The 18,873-nt window shown below is 38.5% G+C and overlaps 1 protein-coding gene across 1 annotated transcript in view; it reads right to left on the bottom strand.

Moving 5' to 3' along the window:
* Nucleotides 1-18,873, bottom strand: part of mlsl (malate synthase-like) — a 52,860-nt gene continuing 33,987 nt past the window's right edge. The window contains exons 10-15 of the mRNA XM_043674103.1: nt 17,505-17,583; nt 15,844-15,936; nt 13,899-13,971; nt 11,355-11,422; nt 6,487-6,617; nt 1-1,074 (exon numbers count right to left, since the gene is read on the bottom strand). Coding sequence (XP_043530038.1) covers nt 951-1,074; nt 6,487-6,617; nt 11,355-11,422; nt 13,899-13,971; nt 15,844-15,936; nt 17,505-17,583 — 568 coding nt within the window. The 3' untranslated portion in view covers nt 1-950. The remainder of the gene's footprint in view (nt 1,075-6,486; nt 6,618-11,354; nt 11,423-13,898; nt 13,972-15,843; nt 15,937-17,504; nt 17,584-18,873) is intronic.

An 18,873-nucleotide genomic window follows, 5' to 3' on the forward strand; every position in this document is an offset into this window, starting at 1 on the left:
TTCACTCAAATATGAATCTTTAGAATTCTGTATGCCAGAAGGGCTGCAAATATTTAGTTGATGAACATACTCAAGATTGAGATTGATAAAAATCTTCAGTGCATAGTGACTCAAAAAATATTAGGCTAGAGAATGAAAAAGTTCATGTACAAGTTGAATGATAGCAGTTTTGAAGACTTGTATGCTCTAATTCTTGTTTGTCTTTCTTGTGTTGACTTTTTGAACCCACATGAGGAATGTCTATAGCTAGTCAAATTGTAAGTAATTCAGCAGGTATCTGGTAATGGTAATCAGTGTAACTATATTTCATCTATTCTGGTATTCAGATCAATCTACCTGAATGTAGAATTAGTTCTTGGTGCAATCTAAATTAATTTGTTTATTCACAATGCAGTGCCCTAAACAATTTTGATACTTCGTATTTTAGAAACTGCTTTTCAGGGGTTGTCTTTGACATGCCTGGAAGGAGGTGTACTCCACAGCTAACTATTGTATCCTGACTTGTGTTCCCCCAAAATTCTGCATCACTTGTAGCTCCACCTTCAAATAGAATAGGTGTGTCTTTATGCTTTACAGAATTTATGTGGAATTCTTGCCAGTGGGTACAAGTGTGATTATTCACTTGTCAGTGAAAGGCAACAAGGTAGCAAATACCTTGTCATTATTTTTAAAGCTTCAAAAGTAATGGATTGCAAAGGATTTGGTAGTGCACTGCTTGGTTAAATCCTGCCGCAGTGGTAAATGATCACTGGTCAGAGTTTCAGTATGTGAGCTTGTCAATGTTACACAAGGCTTTTCTAGGAACACGAAGATGCAATAAGTGCTAATCCTGAGATTTTTGAAAAATTTATTCGAAGTCCTTCGTAAAGTTTTCCATTTGTTACCACTTCCTTTTGTGTACACAAACGTTGCTGGGATAACTCTTATTGTTGAGTACAGATTCTATGGAATTAATGTTTTGCACTTAAAAATGTGTGTTCCAAGTTCAGGTATGTAGTGAGGAAGTCTGGGAAATCTCGTTTTTGCACAATTTCAAGGAACATCTCAGAAGCAACAGTAAGTCGCCATTTGCAGCTGGGGAAAGAAGACAAAGTGATTACTAAATAAATAATTATGCTAATTGTTCTAGAGTATATTCACCCTGTCGAAAAATAAGTTGTAAATTAGCAGTTCTAAGTAGTATAATTATTTCCTCTTTAGTTAAATGTATTCTATAGGTTGCATATACATGTTGAAGCCAACTCTTGTAAGGCAACCTGAGGTACAAGAACCAAGAATCCACATCCATTCTAGCTCATTGCTTTAGTGTTTGCTTGCCCAAATAGAATGAATAATATCCATGTTTTACTTAAAAGTGTAATGTGTATGTATGCCATTAAGGATTTTTCCCCAGTGCACTTAGAATGAAGATGTTCTCTCTTGGGTTTTAACTGAGATTCTGGTTGGGTTCACCTAATCACTGACTCTGAACTGCAGCACTAACAAAGCAGCAGTCTCATCCTGAATTGCAGTACCCATTTGGATTATGTTGGGTCAGCAATGGGATTTGAATCCACAGCCTGATTCAAGTAAGAGTGCAACCCTCTGATCTATGCTGCTGATATCTTAAGACATTTATTTATTAGTATGCTGTAATCTAAAAATTAGCTTTCATTGAGAATTGATCATGAACAAGCATTTTATTTTGTTAAATTATTTTCTATTTATGTATTTAAGAAGTGTATCACGTAAATGTATGCACAATGTGCACTCCAAAATAAATCAGAGGCAAAGCATGGAGAAGGTTTTTATCGCAACAGTTCCCTGCTTAATGTGGATTGACTTACACTGTTACTACTCATTGCTGACCATTATAGTACATGGCGATAGTTGAATTTTCCAGTGCAAAAATAATTTAATAATTTCTTATTTTCACTGCAAGAGGTAGGTCACTTTGGTTATTCCTGCCATTGCTTTAAGTTTTACACACCAGTTTGAAGGTGCTTTGTGCTGTTATTAACTAACTTTATGCATTTTTAGGATTACGAATGTTTGGTTGTTTGCTGTTCAAAAGAACCAAGTTGTGCAGTATTGTGAAAAGTCTTTGCAAGAATGTGATGTTTCCATAGTTCTCTAGCTGCTAACTTGACAATTATACATTGCCTTCAGATTAAAGGTAAATAGAAGAAATATTTTATAGATTTAAAAACTAAAAAAAATTAGGATATTTTTTAAAAAACAAACTAAGAACTAAATAAATAAAAAGAGATGCAGGCCCAAACAATGTGATACAGCTACATGTGGGAGTTAGGTGAGATGGTGTGGTGCATTGTAGCTATAGATGTGGTCACTATGAGCAAGTGTTAGTTGCTTAAGTAATCCTGGCTCAGAGTTGATGAGCTGGAGTCTGAGCTTCAAACACTGTGATACATCAGGAAGGGAAAATGTTGCCTGGGTGCAGTCTTTCAGGAGGCAGTCATACCCCTTCGATTAACAGCCTCAAATTCAGTCAGTGGTCAGTGACTGTATAGTGTGACTGTGAGTGAGGCAGGTAGAGGGATTGAAGTGGTAAGTGTTGCAGAAGCCTAAGCCCTTGTTGTCATCCCAACACATTTGAGATTCTTGCTGCATGTGGACGATGACAGAGAATACACATTGAAGTCCTGAAGGATTGCCTTGTCTGGTGTCAGGTTTCAGGATATCTGATCTCACTCAGAGACTTGGAGTGTGATGATCTATATGGCTCCAGCGATACAGGTAGAATGAAGAAAGAGGTTTTGTTGAGGGAATATGAGCAGCTAGAAACTAAACTAAAAAGCAGAGCCAGAAAGTAATCATTTCTGGATTACTACTTCAATCACAAGCAAGTTGGTATGGGGTTTCAAGATTAAAGAGTCACTTTGCTCAAAGATTAGTGTGGTAGAAGTGGGACACTGGCTCCAGAGCTGGAGAAGGAGGAAGCTGTTCTGATAGGATGGACTGGACCAGAATCCTGGGCTACAGGGATTTAAACTAAATTGGGAGCAGGAGGGTTCAATTGCATGGAAACTTAGCAAATCAGTTAGAAGAAGGAGCTGTAGGTCAGTGAGTCTGAGTGTTAGCAAAAAAGAGGAATGAACAAAGTGTCATTCTGTACCAAGGAATCTTGCACAAATGGGGAAATTTGAGAGAAGAACTAATTTAAAACGATTTGTATCTGAATGCATAAAGCATTCTGTATGTGATAACAGTGCAAATGGGTATGATTTGGCAGCAATTCCTGAGATGAGATTGTAGAGAAACCAAATTTGGGAACGGAATGATCAAGGGTACTCAAGTGGTTTGGAAGGATAAGCTGAAAGGAAAAGGAGGTAGTGTAGCTTTCAGTAAAGGAGGAGATCCGTGCTGAAGTGAGAAATTGTATCAAGAGATCAAGACATAGAATTCCTCTGGGTAGAAATAAATAGCAAGGAAACCAAGTCCCTGATGGGAGTAATCTATAGGTCTCCAACCAGTAGTTCCACAGTGGGATACAGTATAAACCAGGAAATACTAGGAGCTTATTTTTAAAAACAAGTAACAGCTGTAATCATTGGTGATTTTCATAAACCTATAGATTGGATTAATCAAATTGGCAGGGATATGCTCAAGGGAGTTTGGTAAATGCATTAAAGATCCTTTATTGAAGCAATAAATCGTGGAACCAACCAAGGAGCAGGCCATTCTGGATTTGCTATTGTATAATGAAATATTATTGCATGTTCTCATCATACAATTATTCTTCCCTACAGAATCCTTTATCATACTAGAATTTCAAATACAGCTGTAGGATGAGAAACCAGAACCCCTAAGTAGCATTCTGGAGTTAAACAAAGGTAATTTCATAGAGATGGGGACAGATCTGGCCGTAGGTGGTTGTAGCAAGACTGAATTGGACAGTTGATGAGTACTGGCCAGGAGATACTTGTTTGCTCCCAACTAAAATATGTTCCAGCAAGGAAGAAAGATTGTAAAGAGGGAAAAGTCCTACGGTTAAGCAAGTAAGTTAAAGATAATAAAAACTAGGGGTTACCATATTGCATGAATGGAAGATTGGGAAACTTAAAGAACGTTAATAACAAAAAGAGCAAAGGCAGATTGTGGGGGAGAAAAACTAATGCAAAGTTATAGAAACTGATAACAAAACCTTCTAAAAGCATACGTAAGGATGGACTTTAGCTAAAGTGTATGTCATTTGGAGGATGAGACTGGGAAATTAACAACAGGGAATACAGAAATGACAGAATCTCTAAATCAGTATAGCTTCAGTTTTCATGGTCGAGGACGTGTACAATCTCAATAGTAAGCAATACAGATGTATAGAAAAGAACAAACTTAGAACAAGCATCATCACGGAGCACCCAGTAAACTATTGGAATTGAAGGTAATCAATCAGTGAGGCTTGATGCCTTATGTCCTAGGATCTTAAAGGAAGTAGCAGCAGAGAAACTGGATCCATTAGTTACAATAATCCAAAATTCCATGGATACAGGGAAGGTTCCAGTGAATTGGGAAAGCTCGAATATAATGTCCTTATTCAAAAGGGAGGGAAATGGAAAGTAGGAACTACAGACCAGTTAGTTTCACAAGTGATGTTGGGAAATTGTTAAATCCATAATAACAGAACATTGGGAAAGTAAAAGTATGACCCATCAGGGTCAGCATGGTTTTATGAAAGGTAAATTATGTTTGACAAGTTTGCTAGAGTTGAAGATGTAACAAGCAATATGGGTAATGGGCATCCTGTAGATGGTGGGTGTATCTGGACTTCCAGAAGGCATTTGATAAGGTGTCACATGAGAGGTTAAAACACAAGGTAAGATCATATGGGGTTAGGGATAATTTATTAGCATGTACTGAGGATTGGCTAACCAACAGAAAGAAGTGAATCAGGACAATAGCTCTTTTTCTGCTTGGCAAGATGTAACTAGTGGAATACAACACGGCCCCAATTATTTACAATCTATATTAAAGACTTGAAAGTAGAAAGTACTTCAGCCAACTTTGTAAATGATATGTTACTAGTTGGGCAAGTAAATTGCAATGAAGAAATAATTTTACAAATGAATATGGTGAATGGGCCAAATTTTCAAGTTTAATGGGGTATACAGCTATAGCAGGTAATAAGGAAAGTACTCCTGCAGCTGTTCAAGGTATTAGTGAGACTGCACCTAGACTATTTCATATAATTTTGGTGTCCTTACTTGAGGAAGGTGTAGAGGAGGTTGATTCCAGAGATACTCTGGAGTTTAGAAGAATGAGAATAGATCTAATTGAGGTATCTGAGATGCTCAATGGGAGTGACAAAGTAGATATTTCCTCATGTGAAACAATCTAGAACAAGAGGTCATAGTTTTTGGATAAGGGGTAACAGGTTTAAAACAGATGAAAAAATATTTTTCAATGGTTGTCAGTCTGTGGAATCCAGTGGATGCTGGAACATTGAGTACATTTAAGGAGGAGATAGACCGATTTTTAATTAGTAATGGGGTGAAGGATTATTGGGAGAGGACAGGCAAATGAAGTTCAGGTTGACTATGATTGTATCAAATGAAGCAGATTCAAGTTGCTGAATTCCTCACTCCTCTCAGGAGAAATGCAGTCTTGCTTCAATTGTATAGGAGCTTGATTAGACCATATTGAGAGTATTATGTACAGCATTTGTCTCCTCTTAGGGATGATATTATGATCATAGAAAACATGCAGAGAAGGTTCATTAGACTTGTTCCTGGGATGGCGGATCTGCTCAATGAAGAGAAAGCATGCAATCAGTGCCTGTATTCTTGAAATTTTGAAGAATGAGAGGTGATCTTATTGAAACTTACAAAATATTTAAAGTGATAGGGTAATGCAGGAAAGATGTTTCCCTTCATTGGCAAGTCAAGAACCAGAGGGCACAATTTTAAAATAAGAGGATGCAACTTAGGTTCAAGGTAAGGATTTGTTTTATTCAGGTCATGAGCCTTTGGAATTGTCCACCACAGGGGGCTGTTGGAGCTCAGCCTTTGAGTATGCTTAAGGTAGACATAGATAAGAGGTCAGAAGAAAGTGAGGACTGCAAGTGCTGGAGATCAGAGTTGAGAATGTGTTGCTGGAAAAGTACAGCAGGTCAGATTGCATCCAAGGAGCAGGAGAATTGACATTTTGGGCATGAGCCCTCCATCATTCCTGATGAAGGATTCATGCCAAAAATGTTGATTCTTCTGCTCCATTGATAAGAGGTTGATTACCAATAACATACTGGTGTATGGAGATGGATAAAAGACATTGAAATGTCTCATCAGCCATGACTGGCTTCAGTGGTGAGGCAGGCTGAAAAGCTTACTCATGTTCCTACTTGGTCACTTTTTTCCCTTGGGAAGCATCTCCCCTCTCCTCAGGACCTATTCCAGGAGATAACTTGGGGAACTTGCCATTTAGATTTGTTTAATGAAAATTGAAACCTTTAGCCTACATTTGATAATTAACAGTTTCTTCTGCATTTCTTACCTGTCAGTGTAGCAGTCCAAAACCTCCTGTAGGTCTGTTCCTAATTCCTTTACAAGCATTTGCACAAGGTTTCTGGTGACAACTCTGTTGTCATCCTCTAACTTTACACCGTGTCGAATCCACTGCCAAACCTATTAGATTTAAGAGAAATATTGAAAGGGTACATTTTATAATATAGGTAACGTTCATCTCGCTTTATCCTTAAGCTGAAGTTGAATTGATACATGTACTTCTATTCTTTCATAACTAGCAGAATTTGATTTTCACACAGGTCACGTCTATTCTTTTTAAAGAGTAGTTTACAACTAAAATAGCTGTCTTTTAAGATCAAATTAGCTTTTCACATCAATTCATAGTGTTAATTAGCTTAAACTTTGAACTGATTTATACACTGTCTACACAATATTGTGTCACGATGAGTTGAAAGCTTTCAACTATGCAATACGGATTGTGTTGTACAATGCTTTGATCTCCTGTGGCATTTACTATTCGATAAAGATAATCTTTTCCTGTGACACTACTAACCAAATTGCTTCTCCTTTTGTCTTTTACACTCAGGATATTATATATCTTTCATGATGTCCACATCACAAATTAATCTTCTCACTTTTTCTACTTTTACATCTTATTGTGCCGCCTGTGTGTGTGTGTGGGGGGAGCTTGTACCTGTTTTCCTTATCTACATATTACTTGTCTCTTGCAGTCAAAGATGCAAGGAAGGTGATGTTCACCTGGTTGAAGGCAAGATTGGACAAAGGCATTCAGAACTAATGCAATATCCAGTTGAGATCAAAGGTAGAATTGAGAGTTCACCTGGAAGGGAGTGAATGATTGAGATGGAGCAAGGAAGTGAATGACTAGAAGGGTTATGACCTGGGAGTAATCTAGGTTACCACTAAGCCCAGTGCATACATCTGGAATATGAAATGTAGGTGTGCCAGACTCAGAAATGGTAACATTGAAAATATTAAGTAGAGATACACATCTGAACACAAAAACCAAGATGCGAGTTGCAGAGTTTGTTCGTGGGTCTATGCCAATGTTCTCAATATCCTGTACTGTCAGGGGGTGTGGTCTCACATTGATGTTCAGAATGTACGGATCAAATAGATCAAAGGAGATTTTATTCTCTACCTCCACTCAACAATATGCAGAAAAGTAATGGGATGATATCTCAATCAGTAATAAGCCCACTATTGCCATTGGTGACAGTCAGCTAGTGGGCACCTTTGCTTCTCTTCTGATTCCTTAGCTGTGAATGGAGGGTCGGTGAACCAACTCGAGGGAGCTTCTTAATTTAAATTGACAAGTTCTTAAGGAATTTCTGCTTTTTTATTACTTTTTTTTAAAACTAAGTAGCCTCTTATAAAACACATTAAATACTTTAAAAGTCAGATGGATGGTGCAGTAAGAAATGTAACAGTTTGGAGATTGAATTGCTTGATAAACAGGAAGCAAAATGCTTATGGTTAATAGATCCTATTCAGATTTTACAAAGCTGGTCAGAGCTGTTCACCAAGGTTAAGTATTGGGTCTATTTAAGATATTAGTAGACAGGGGCTCCTTGTTATTTGTAGGTAATACATGTCAGAAAAATCTGACAAGTGCCAATAGGACAACAAAGAGGCTTTGGTACCCATGAGAATTAATGAATGCATTTCTGGTAATATGCCAAAATAATGATGCAAATATGAAATAGTTCAACTCGTACTGAAAATTGCTCCCTAGTGAAATAGGAACCCAGTCATAAACAACAGCATGGACCCCTGTATATAGGTGATCTAGATTTGGCTTTATGGGACAACATCACTGGCTTTGTGGGCGGCACGGTGGCTAGCACTGCTGCCTCACAGCACCAGAGACCCGGGTTCAATTCCCGCCTCAGGTGACTCTCTGTGTGGAGTTTGCACATTCTCCCCGTGTCTGCGTGGGTTTCCTCTGGGTGCTCTGGTTTCCTCCCACAATCCAAAAATGTGCAGGTTAGGTGAATTGGCCATGCTAAATTGCCCATAGTGTTAGATGAAGCGGTAAAAGTAGGGGAATGGGTCTGGGTGGGTTACGCTTCGGCGGGTCGGTGTGGACTTGTTGGGCCGAAGGGCCTGTTTCCACAATAAGTCATCTAATCTAATCACAGAAGCTGATGACACAAAAATGAAATTTGCAAATAGCAGGGAAGACTATAAGCATTCAGAAAAACAGCAGTTAGCAGAATGGTGGAAATTGATAAAAATATTACTTTTTGTGAGAGAAGAAACGAAGTTTCCAAAAAAACATTAGTGAATTAATGAACAGAACCATGGTTTATGTATGCAAATTTCTCAATGAATTGGAATAGGTCAATAAGCTCAAAAGAACCACACAACGATGCACTTTTTTTTTTGTAAAGGTGGAGTACAAAAGGAAAGAAGTATTGATTAATTTATATAGAATTTTGGTTCAGTTACAGATTGAATTTGATCAGATTTAGCTTTTTGAAATTAAAATCTTTTGTACTTATTACCTCAGTGGCCCTTCCTGTTGCCAAACATTCTTAATCTGCACAAGGACATAAACATTAATAACCAGAATCATTCCACGTTCCAGGAATCACCCTCATACAGAAGACCTTAAGTGGTAGTCTCTTCAGCCTTTTGAGTCTATTCTGCTGTTCACCTGAGACCATGGCTTTCCTGCCTTATCCCGTAATCTTTGATTCCCTTACAGATTAAAAATCTGTCTATCCCAGCCTTGAATATACTTAAAAACGTAGCCTCTCCAGTCCTAAAGACTTCTATATCCAGTGCAGCTTTCTGTGGTCTTTCCTCATTTAAGTAATAATCAGCTCATTCTTCCTTAACCACACATTTTGCCATGTTATATTCCATCCACCAACACTTTGTTCATTTGCTTACCTGTCTGTATCCTCATGTAGGAGGAGAAAGTGAGGACTGCAGATGCTGGAGATCAGAGCTGAAAATGTGTTGCTGGAAAAGCGCAGCAGGTCAGGCAGCAACCAAGGAACAGGAGAATCGACGTTTCAGGCATAAGCCTGAAGAAGGGTTTATGCCCGAAACGTCGATTCTCCTGTTCCTTGGATGCTGCCTGACCTGCTGCGCTTTTCCAGCAACACATTTTCAGCTCTGTATCCTCATGTACACTTGATGTATCATTTTCACCTTTTGCCTTCCCATGTATTTGTGTCATTCACAAACCTGGTGATTATTGACTTGGATGACAGAACTGCCTGTCCTAAAATATACTGTAAAGTACTGAATCCTGTGGCACTCAAATAGTTACAGGTTGCCATCCTGAAAAATGCTCCCCTTATCCCCACTGTCTTCTCAACTCTTTTTAGCCAATACCCTCTCCATGCTAATATACTACCCTAAACACCATGGGCCTGATTAAGCAGCTTTGAATGTGGCACATTATTAAATGTCTTTTGGAAATCTGAGTTATATTTCCCTTTATCTATGCTGTTTGCTTTCTCAAAAGAATATTAATGCATTGCCAGGCACCACCCTCTTGTCTAGAATTTCCAGTTCGCTGTCAGAGAATCGCAGTGCCATTTTCCCCATCTCCAGCATCTGCAGTCTTTAACCCAGCTTTGCAGTAGCAGTGGTCACCCTGGTGCACAGTGGACTTTTAAAGCTGGTGCTAGTGCAAGGGATATCAGTCTTTTGGTGAATATTCCAGCAGACGGTAAGTGTCCAGGAATGGTGCGACGGAAGTCAGATGTGAGGGACCCCCTACAGGGGCAATGTAACTTGCTAATGAGATGAGCTTTGTAAGGTAAGAGGAGAAATCTCACTAGGCCTCACAGCCAAAATCATTTCAAGAAGCTCAACACAACTCTCACTTAGCCAAGAAAATATAAGTTTCAGCCCACTTAATTTACCTGAAGCCTTAATAGAACATTTTCAACCTCAAAAATTGTCAGCTACATGCTGCTATGTACTCACAACTGTTCTGAATTTTGTTTTAGGTGGTAAAGCCTCTTCTATGTTTCTGTCAGTAAAAGTGATGGTGTATGACCAAGAGAAAAAACTTTATTTCCCCTTTTTAATTGGGTGAAATTAGAGTGTACTACAATTAGATGCAGTAGCCATTCTTTTCTCTCATTTTGTCTTTAGGTTGAGGAAAACTATGAAGAGTTCCCCTTCCTGATTAATTACTACTAACTCCCTTCTCTTGAAAATGTGTAGGTGACTGTAACTCTTTGGAGTAGGGTCAATGTATGCCTTAATGACCTTCCATGATCAAATAGCTTCCTCTGTCTGAAGAATGACTGTATGGGTAAGCTACCATAAAACAAACTGCACTAAACCACAACAAAAGTTTATAGTTTCTGCAGAAACTATATGGACAGGTTATAATGAGTTTTGAGAGAACTGAATGAATATTTCATCTCTATATTGTCTTGTTTCCCAGATAAAATAAGTTTTGGCAATTTCAACCCAGTTCCAAATGTCTGTGATATCACAGTAAAAAAACTGCCCTCAGATGGGCATTCTAACATGCAGAATAAAGTATGTCTTTTCAATATTGGAATGAAGGCATTTTATTGAGACAATGCAGAGGTAACTTCATTCTCCATTTGACCTATTTCATACTTGATTCAAGAATGCTAAACACATATACACATGTACAAAAATGTAAGAAAACATTCCATCATGTAGTACTGATATCTTGACTGTGATTGATATGTAACACAGACACTTATTATAGTACGTCAGATATAATTTTAAAAATTCCAAGGTAAATAAACCTATTGTTAGAAGCTTAAGTACATTATTTGTGCATAAAGTGCTTATTTGATACTGTGGAAGCAAAGTGCAAGATGTCAATTTTTTTTAGTAATAATATAATTGAAGAGAGTAATTGTGTACCTGTGATCGGGAAATTTCTGCAGTAGCAGAATCCTCCACTTGACCCCGAAAATAAAAGTGACCTCGGCCTACAGTAAAAATAAAGTTGCTGTGACTTAAATGAAAATATATCCATGATTCAAACTTTTGTTATCTCACTTCTCAATAAATTTATACTGTTGGTGCTAGAACAATTATCAACATTCCTGCCAGTCATCTTCATAGAGCTATTTGCAATCTACATTTTGAGCAAAAATATCATCCTTGTGTATAAGTTGCAACATACTACTTGACTCGCAAATAAAAAGTGATGGGGCTAGAAGTACATTTAACTCCCCTTGTATTAGAGAGGGGGCGGGGGAGATTTATCACCATTTTTGGGCCTGAGGACATGTATATCCTGCCTGGAGAACGTGGGTGAGAAGAAGCAACAGCAAATTGACACCCCTCATTTAAGGCCTGATGTGGAAGTGCTGGTGTTGGACTGGGGTGGACAAAGTTAAAAATCACACAACACCAAGTTATAGTCTAACAGGTTTATTTGGAAGCACTAGCTTTCAGAGCGCTGCTTCTTCAGGTGGTTGTGGAGCAGGATCGTAAGATACAGACTTCATAGCAACAAGATTATAGAGTCATAGAGATGTACAGCATGGAAACAGACCCTTCGGTCCAACGCCGACCACATATCCCAACCCAATCTAGTCCCACCTGCCAGCACCTGGTCCATATCCCTCCAAACCCTTCCTATTCATATACCCATCCAAATGCCTCTTAAGTGTTGCAATTGTACCAGCCTCCTCCACATCCTCTGGCAGCTCATTCCACACGTGGTTGTGAATTTTACTTTGTTAATTTTCCGAGATGCACTCCGATGTCCAGCGATACACAAATTCAAACAGCAAAGGTAGCAACTGTGCAGGTTCTCTCCCTCTCTCTCTCTCCTGCACTGTCCTCACCAGGTCATGAAACGTAATATTAAATAAATTTAGGTCAAGTCTTTCATCTTTTAGAATGATCATGGTGGTTTTGGTTCCTTCATTTGCAAATCTTTTAACTTTTTTAAAGTTACATTCTCAAGACAGCTTTTAACAATAGGTGACATTTCAACTCCGATAATGCATTGAATGAGATACAGACTTCAACTTCACACAATGTCGGGTTAGACAGATACTATTTCTAAAGTGGGATTTACAGAATCTTACATGGATTTATGCAGTTTTTGAGCAAAATAAAATGTAATTCTTCAAATACAAATTCACCCCACAAACTTGTGTGTGTGTACAGGGGAGACAGTGTGTGCATGTTTGTGGGGGTATGTGAAGAATGGTCCATCTGGACAAGACACCATGGGACACTTTAATATATTAGGACTTAAAATGTGAAGAAATTTGGGAAGGAGGATGTAAGAGGAAACTAACAGTATAAAGCATATAAAGGGATCCTGACGTGCAGTGGTAGTGTCCTTACCTCTGAGACAAAAGCTCCATGTTCACTTAACCTGGAGGTGTGTCTGAACAGGTTGAGTAAAATAACTTGTTTAATTTTTTTTGTAAATGTACCACCCTGTTAAGTAAGTTATGAGTTTCTGTCTGAATTTGAAAAATGTAGGTATGAGAAAATGATGTTTGTGCACAAAAGTCTGACAGTTTAGAATACGGAGATATACTCGTGACTGAAATGTTTAAAGTTTGAACTGGTGCAAACCGGTAAGGAATCTGCCCTCTATCAAACCCACGGTCACCCCCACCCATCACCTCTCTCTCTCTCATCTCTTCCCCGATGGAACAGTACAATATTTTGGGGCACACCAATTGCTTTCACAGTCTGCTGTAAATCACAACTGTTGTTAACATGAAAACTTTCAAAATGAAATCAAGATCTCCTTTCCAGTGTTATTACAGATTTAGGACTGTAACACTGGAGGAAACATCAAAGAAGCGCTTCGCAGGAGGCTCCCAAGCACTGATGATGTCGCCTAGCCAGGGGACGAAACGTTTGCAACAAAAACTTCCAGCTCGGCGAACAGAACCACAGCAGATTTAGGACTCATCTATTGCAGGCATTGTTGTATTGCTAATTGCTACACCTATTGTTATTTGCTCCTAGAGCTGCTTGTGGTATGGTGCTGGTGTCTCTATCTCTGAGTCAGGAGGCCTTGGTTCAAGTCACACCTGCACCAGAGGTGAATATTAACATCTCTGAACAGATTGATTCGACAATATCAACCTCCTTCCATTTCCCTGCAGTGTGTCATGATAGCAAGGAGCTCCATCTAGGGGATTGAGATATTACTAATAACCAACTTCCAAGCAGCAGATGGAGTATTGGCACTGAGTTCAGAGACTCCGATTTATCACCTAGTTTGTTAGGAAGTAAGTCATTGAATTTCCAAGCTGCTTTGGGCTTCAGCTATAACCCATATCTTTATATTAAATCAGATTAAAGGGGGAATGGTGTGGACAATTTGTTCAATTCCTAGCTGATGAACAAATTGCATACAGGCATTATTCATTCCAGTATGTAACTTGAGAGATCACTAAAAGAAAATTCTAAAACTGTCCTTACCTCTTAGCCATGCTTCAATGAAGAGAATACCAACTCCAATGTTGTATTTTAGTCCATGCAGGGTAACTCCACCCTATGTAATAAAAGTATGACATTCATGAGGTCACACCTAATGCATATTTCTCCCCCTTTTGTCATACATTTCTCCCCTTTTGAGAAACTGTGGGGAATTGTTGAAAGAATTAGAAAGGTTCTTATTGATTTATTTGAATTGTGCCCTGAACACTGTTTCTGGGACCAAAGAATTTAACCTGGAATTTCTCTCTCTCTGGTATGAGTGCTACCAATTAAACTCCATTACAGAATGGTTCCATCAGCATACAAATAATTTACATTTAAATAAGAAAATGAAGACAATTGTACTTCAGTGATTGTATCAAATCTGCTTAGTTTAGATGCAGGAAAAAGATAATCTTAAAAATGAATTTTGTTCTATTGGGCACATACTCCATTTTAACCCAAAACTCAGAAGAACACTCTTCACTGAATCAATATGCCCATTGTTACCTTCTACATTAGGTGAGTCTGCGATCTAACTGGCTGAGAATGATGCAAAAGACAATGAGTATCATTTTGGTAACCGTTGGAAAGAGGATTCAGAATACACAGACTCAGTGCCTGTTTGACTCAGTAGTTGCACACTTGCCTCTGAGTTACAACAGTGAGGTTTCAATCCACACCTCAGACCTTGAATTTGTAACCTGCAGTGACACCCCCATTGCTATGAAATATTGAAGGTCTGCTCCATTATTTGAGTGGGGTGTTAAATCGAAGTGTCATCTGTCTGTTCTATATTTTGAAATTTAAGAAAATGTCCTTGAACTAAACTTTATTCATGAAAAATATCTAAATGCATAGTAATTAAATGCAGTTAGATTCTATACAGTAGCATATTAAGAAAACAAATATTGGAGTTTTGACTATCCAAACAAACTAGATTATATTCACATGCATTGGAGGCATGGGAAGGGTCTGATAACTGAGTGGACCCCCATTTAACTTTAGCAGGAAGACCTCAGACAATGGTCTTTCTCCACTGCACCGTGGCTGTAGCTGCCCCAAGCTTTAGTGCGGTCCTCAATACATAGCCCTAGATCTTGCAATGTGCTAGTCTACAACACTCAGTTGAGGTTAACTCCTTGTTCTGGAAGGCCAACAAATTTTGGGCACACCAAAGAGCGTCTCACCGAGTTGATGGTCCTCCAGGCACAGTTGATATTTGTCACAGTGTGCATCCTGGAGGACAAAACGAACAGCATTGCAGAGTTCTACATCATGGAGCTGCTTGGAATAAACCTTGACAAAACCCACTGCATTCATGGACGTGTTAAACGTTCCAGGGCATTCATTAATGAAAAGCAGGGAGTTATCCTCATGTGCTGCCCAAATTCCTGATAGTATCTGTGTGGACAATTAAATTTTTTCATTTTCCTTTTTTATTTTAAAATAATTATCAGTTGTGAAATATTTTGCTTTTATACTTTCTTAGAAACTTCTAAAAGGCAAAGTTTAAATATTACACAGTTAAAAACTATTGATGTAATAGCAGATATCTGGGATTGTCTTTAATAGATTCCTGATGAAGGGTTTATGCCCGAAACATTGATTGTCCTGGTTCTCTGATGCTGCCTGACCTGCTGTGCTTTTCCAACACAAAACTCTCGACTTTGATTTCCAGCATCTGCCATCCTCACTTTCTCCTCCCTGTCTTTTATAACAGTGCAAGATATTGTAGTTTAGTTTACCTGGAGTTAGTTACCTCTTTCTATTTACATCACTTCTCTGTTTATTTTAACTACAGAGAAAACATTATTAATTATTTCAGTATAAGGATCTCCAGAACCTGCACTGATAGCTTTATGCAATTAAGTTGGAATAGTGCTTCTTGAGTAAACAAGTTCTTGAAATGTCTTTCTCAATATCACCATCAGTTTATCATACTTACAGAAGGCATGGTGAGCAGATCACTAGCAGTCACATCCACATCTTTTCTTAGGATATGCAGCTGATTGGGTCCCTCAGTGTGTTCCAGGAAAAGCTGGGATTAAACAATAAAGGAATGCGAATGTCATGAACTCAATTGTGAAATTATCTGAAAAATGGCATTTTTCCAAAAGGCAGAAAAGCAGTGAATGATAAAAGCACAAAGCACTGACTCTATTACCTTGGCTTCAAGAACTGGATTTCCAAGATGCAGGATTCATAAGTAGTTCATACCTGGACAGCTCTGCTCTACACTGAACCTTTCAGATTCCCATTGAGTCCAATGATTTGGTTCTTACAAGACTGATCAATTCCCACAAGCAGCTTGATTGATATTAATTTCCCAGAATCAGCAAAGAAAGGAGACTGTCCAAATCTGAACTTTGTAGAATTTGCAATTATCATAGAATCGCTAGAGTGAAGAAGAGGCCATTTAGCTCATTGAATCTGCACAGACCCTCCAAAGAGCTTCCACCCAGACCCACATTCCCACAGCCTCTGGTCTGTGAATAAACCTATCACCCATTTTAAGAATCTTGCAACAATACGTTGTGAAATCCATAAATACAATTTAAAATTTACCCAAAATGAAATGCATACCCTCATTCCTTAGGGTCACATATGATTTACTTAAATCCAGAATGCTTGTGGACAGATTAGTGGAAACAAGGATTAGGGAAGTATTCAATGTTTGCAGCTTCCTATTGTTTGTACAACTAGGATCATTTTGGCTCTTACAGCATTGCCTTTCAGGACCATCTGAAGTCAAGTGGGAATAATCCCAGTCCCAGTGACAGTGCCACCTCTCCAGATTCCAGCTGGCTGGTCAGTGATTAATTCCATAGGTTCTGTTAATGCTTATTGAAACTTTCAAACATGTTTAAACAATGGATTTTCATTTGTAGCAAGTTATTGTAATGGTAGATATGCCAAAATATTTCATTGTTAAAGATCACACAACACCAGGTTATAGTCCAACAGGTTTATTTGGAAGCACTAGCTTTCAGATCGCTGTTCTTTCATCATTAGCTACCTGATGAAGGAGCTGCGCTCAGAAAGCTTGTTATGCCAATTAAACCTGTTGGACTATAACCTGGTGTTGTGTGATTTTTATCTTTGTATACCCCAGTCCAACACCAATGCCTCCACAAAATATTTCATGATCAAATCATTTGCATTTAGCATGTACATCACTGTTTTTGAATAACTACATGCAACAACCAAGCTTAATGCCCCACAGCAAATGAGTCAATGATATGTATAGGGCAGAGAGATGTTAGTTAGGACCACTTCATTGTCAATGGGATCTTTTATATCTGCCTGTTCTAGCAGGTAGGGTTAAAGATTAACATTTCATTTGAATGGCAGCAACAAAAATTACAATCGTATGCTCAGCTCTTAGATTGGGAATAAATCCCACAATATGCTGACTCAAAAGCCAAAGAGGGTGATGACCCAGCCACACAGATAATCTAGTTTCTCTGTTAATTAACATGTGTGGCTCGAATTGAGCTTTGCAACAGCAATTTAACAAGGGCAACAACTGAATCGAGACTGTGCCCATTCAGATATTTTACTTAGAACCTAAATCCTGCAGAATGCTCAAGATCCATGTTAAATTACCTTTGACATTGGCTCAATCAAGTCCATATCGTACACCATGAATCCATCAACTCCAGCATTTATTTCAAGCATCTTCAAACTAAAGCATGAAGATAACACTGTTAGATTCTGTATTTAACATGTAAGTTCTGCATTACTTGTACTTTTTATCGATTAAATGAAAAGTAGGAATTAATAAAACCAGATGAACAAGGCATATGGAGCCAGATCAAGCAGCCACAATTAAGAAAGGCATCCTCTAAGTAGGAACACAGGAACAGATGAAAGCTGTTAAGCCCATGGAGCCTGGTCTGCCATTCAATTAGATCATACCTAATCACCTACTTCAACAACTACTTCCCATGGTATCTCATTTTCCCCGATGTGATTAATCTCCAGAAAACTATTGATTTTTGTCTTCGACATGCTCAATGATTGAACTTTCACAGCCCTCTGTGGGAGAAAATTCCAAAGATTTCACCACCCTCTCACTGAATAAATTTCTTCTCTTTTCAGCCTTGAGCGACATGTTCCTTATCCTGAGATTAAGGTTCCTGGTTCCAGAGTCACCAAAACAAATGCTATCCACCCTGTCACACCTTGTCAGAATTTTATAAGTTCATTCTTCAAAACTGTAGAGGATGCAGGCTGAGTTTTCTCCATCACTCTCCATAATACAATCCTACCATTCCAGGGATTAGTCTGGCAAACATTTGTTGTATTTTTTCTTATCAATAATTCCTATATATGAAATAGTTCCTCATTCATCATAATTGATCATGGTTCAGTGATCAAAAATAAAGCATTCTGGAGTAAGGAGACGGATACACAATTTCTACCAACTGTTCATTTTCCCAACTTCACACCTGACAGAGTGGTTTTTAGTAGTTGTTATGATGAACAATAAATGGTAAATATCCAGTTTTGAATCAATTGTTTAACTTAAGACTCTGGATGTTCATGCTTGATTTTGGTTGTATGATGACCCACGTACTGTACTGGGAAAATCCTGTATTTTCCTTTGTGTGATGTCTCTTTAAGACCAAAGTGGACTAGGCATTATGCTGGAGGAGAAAGTGAGGACTGCAGATGCTGGAGATCGAATCAATTGTTTAACTTAAGACTCTGGATGTTCATGCTTGATTTTGGTTGTATGATGACCCACGTACTGTACTGGGAAAATCCTGTATTTTCCTTTGTGTGATGTCTCTTTAAGACCAAAGTGGACTAGGCATTATGCTGGAGGAGAAAGTGAGGACTGCAGATGCTGGAGATCAGAGCTGAAAACGTGTTGCTGGAAAAGCGCAGCAGGTCAGGCAGCATCCAAGGAACAGGAGAATCGACGTTTCGGGCACAAGCCCTTCTTCAGGAATGAGGAAAGTGTGTCCAG

Source organism: Chiloscyllium plagiosum, chromosome 32, assembly GCF_004010195.1.
Source record: "Chiloscyllium plagiosum isolate BGI_BamShark_2017 chromosome 32, ASM401019v2, whole genome shotgun sequence".
NCBI classification, from domain to species: domain Eukaryota; kingdom Metazoa; phylum Chordata; class Chondrichthyes; order Orectolobiformes; family Hemiscylliidae; genus Chiloscyllium; species Chiloscyllium plagiosum.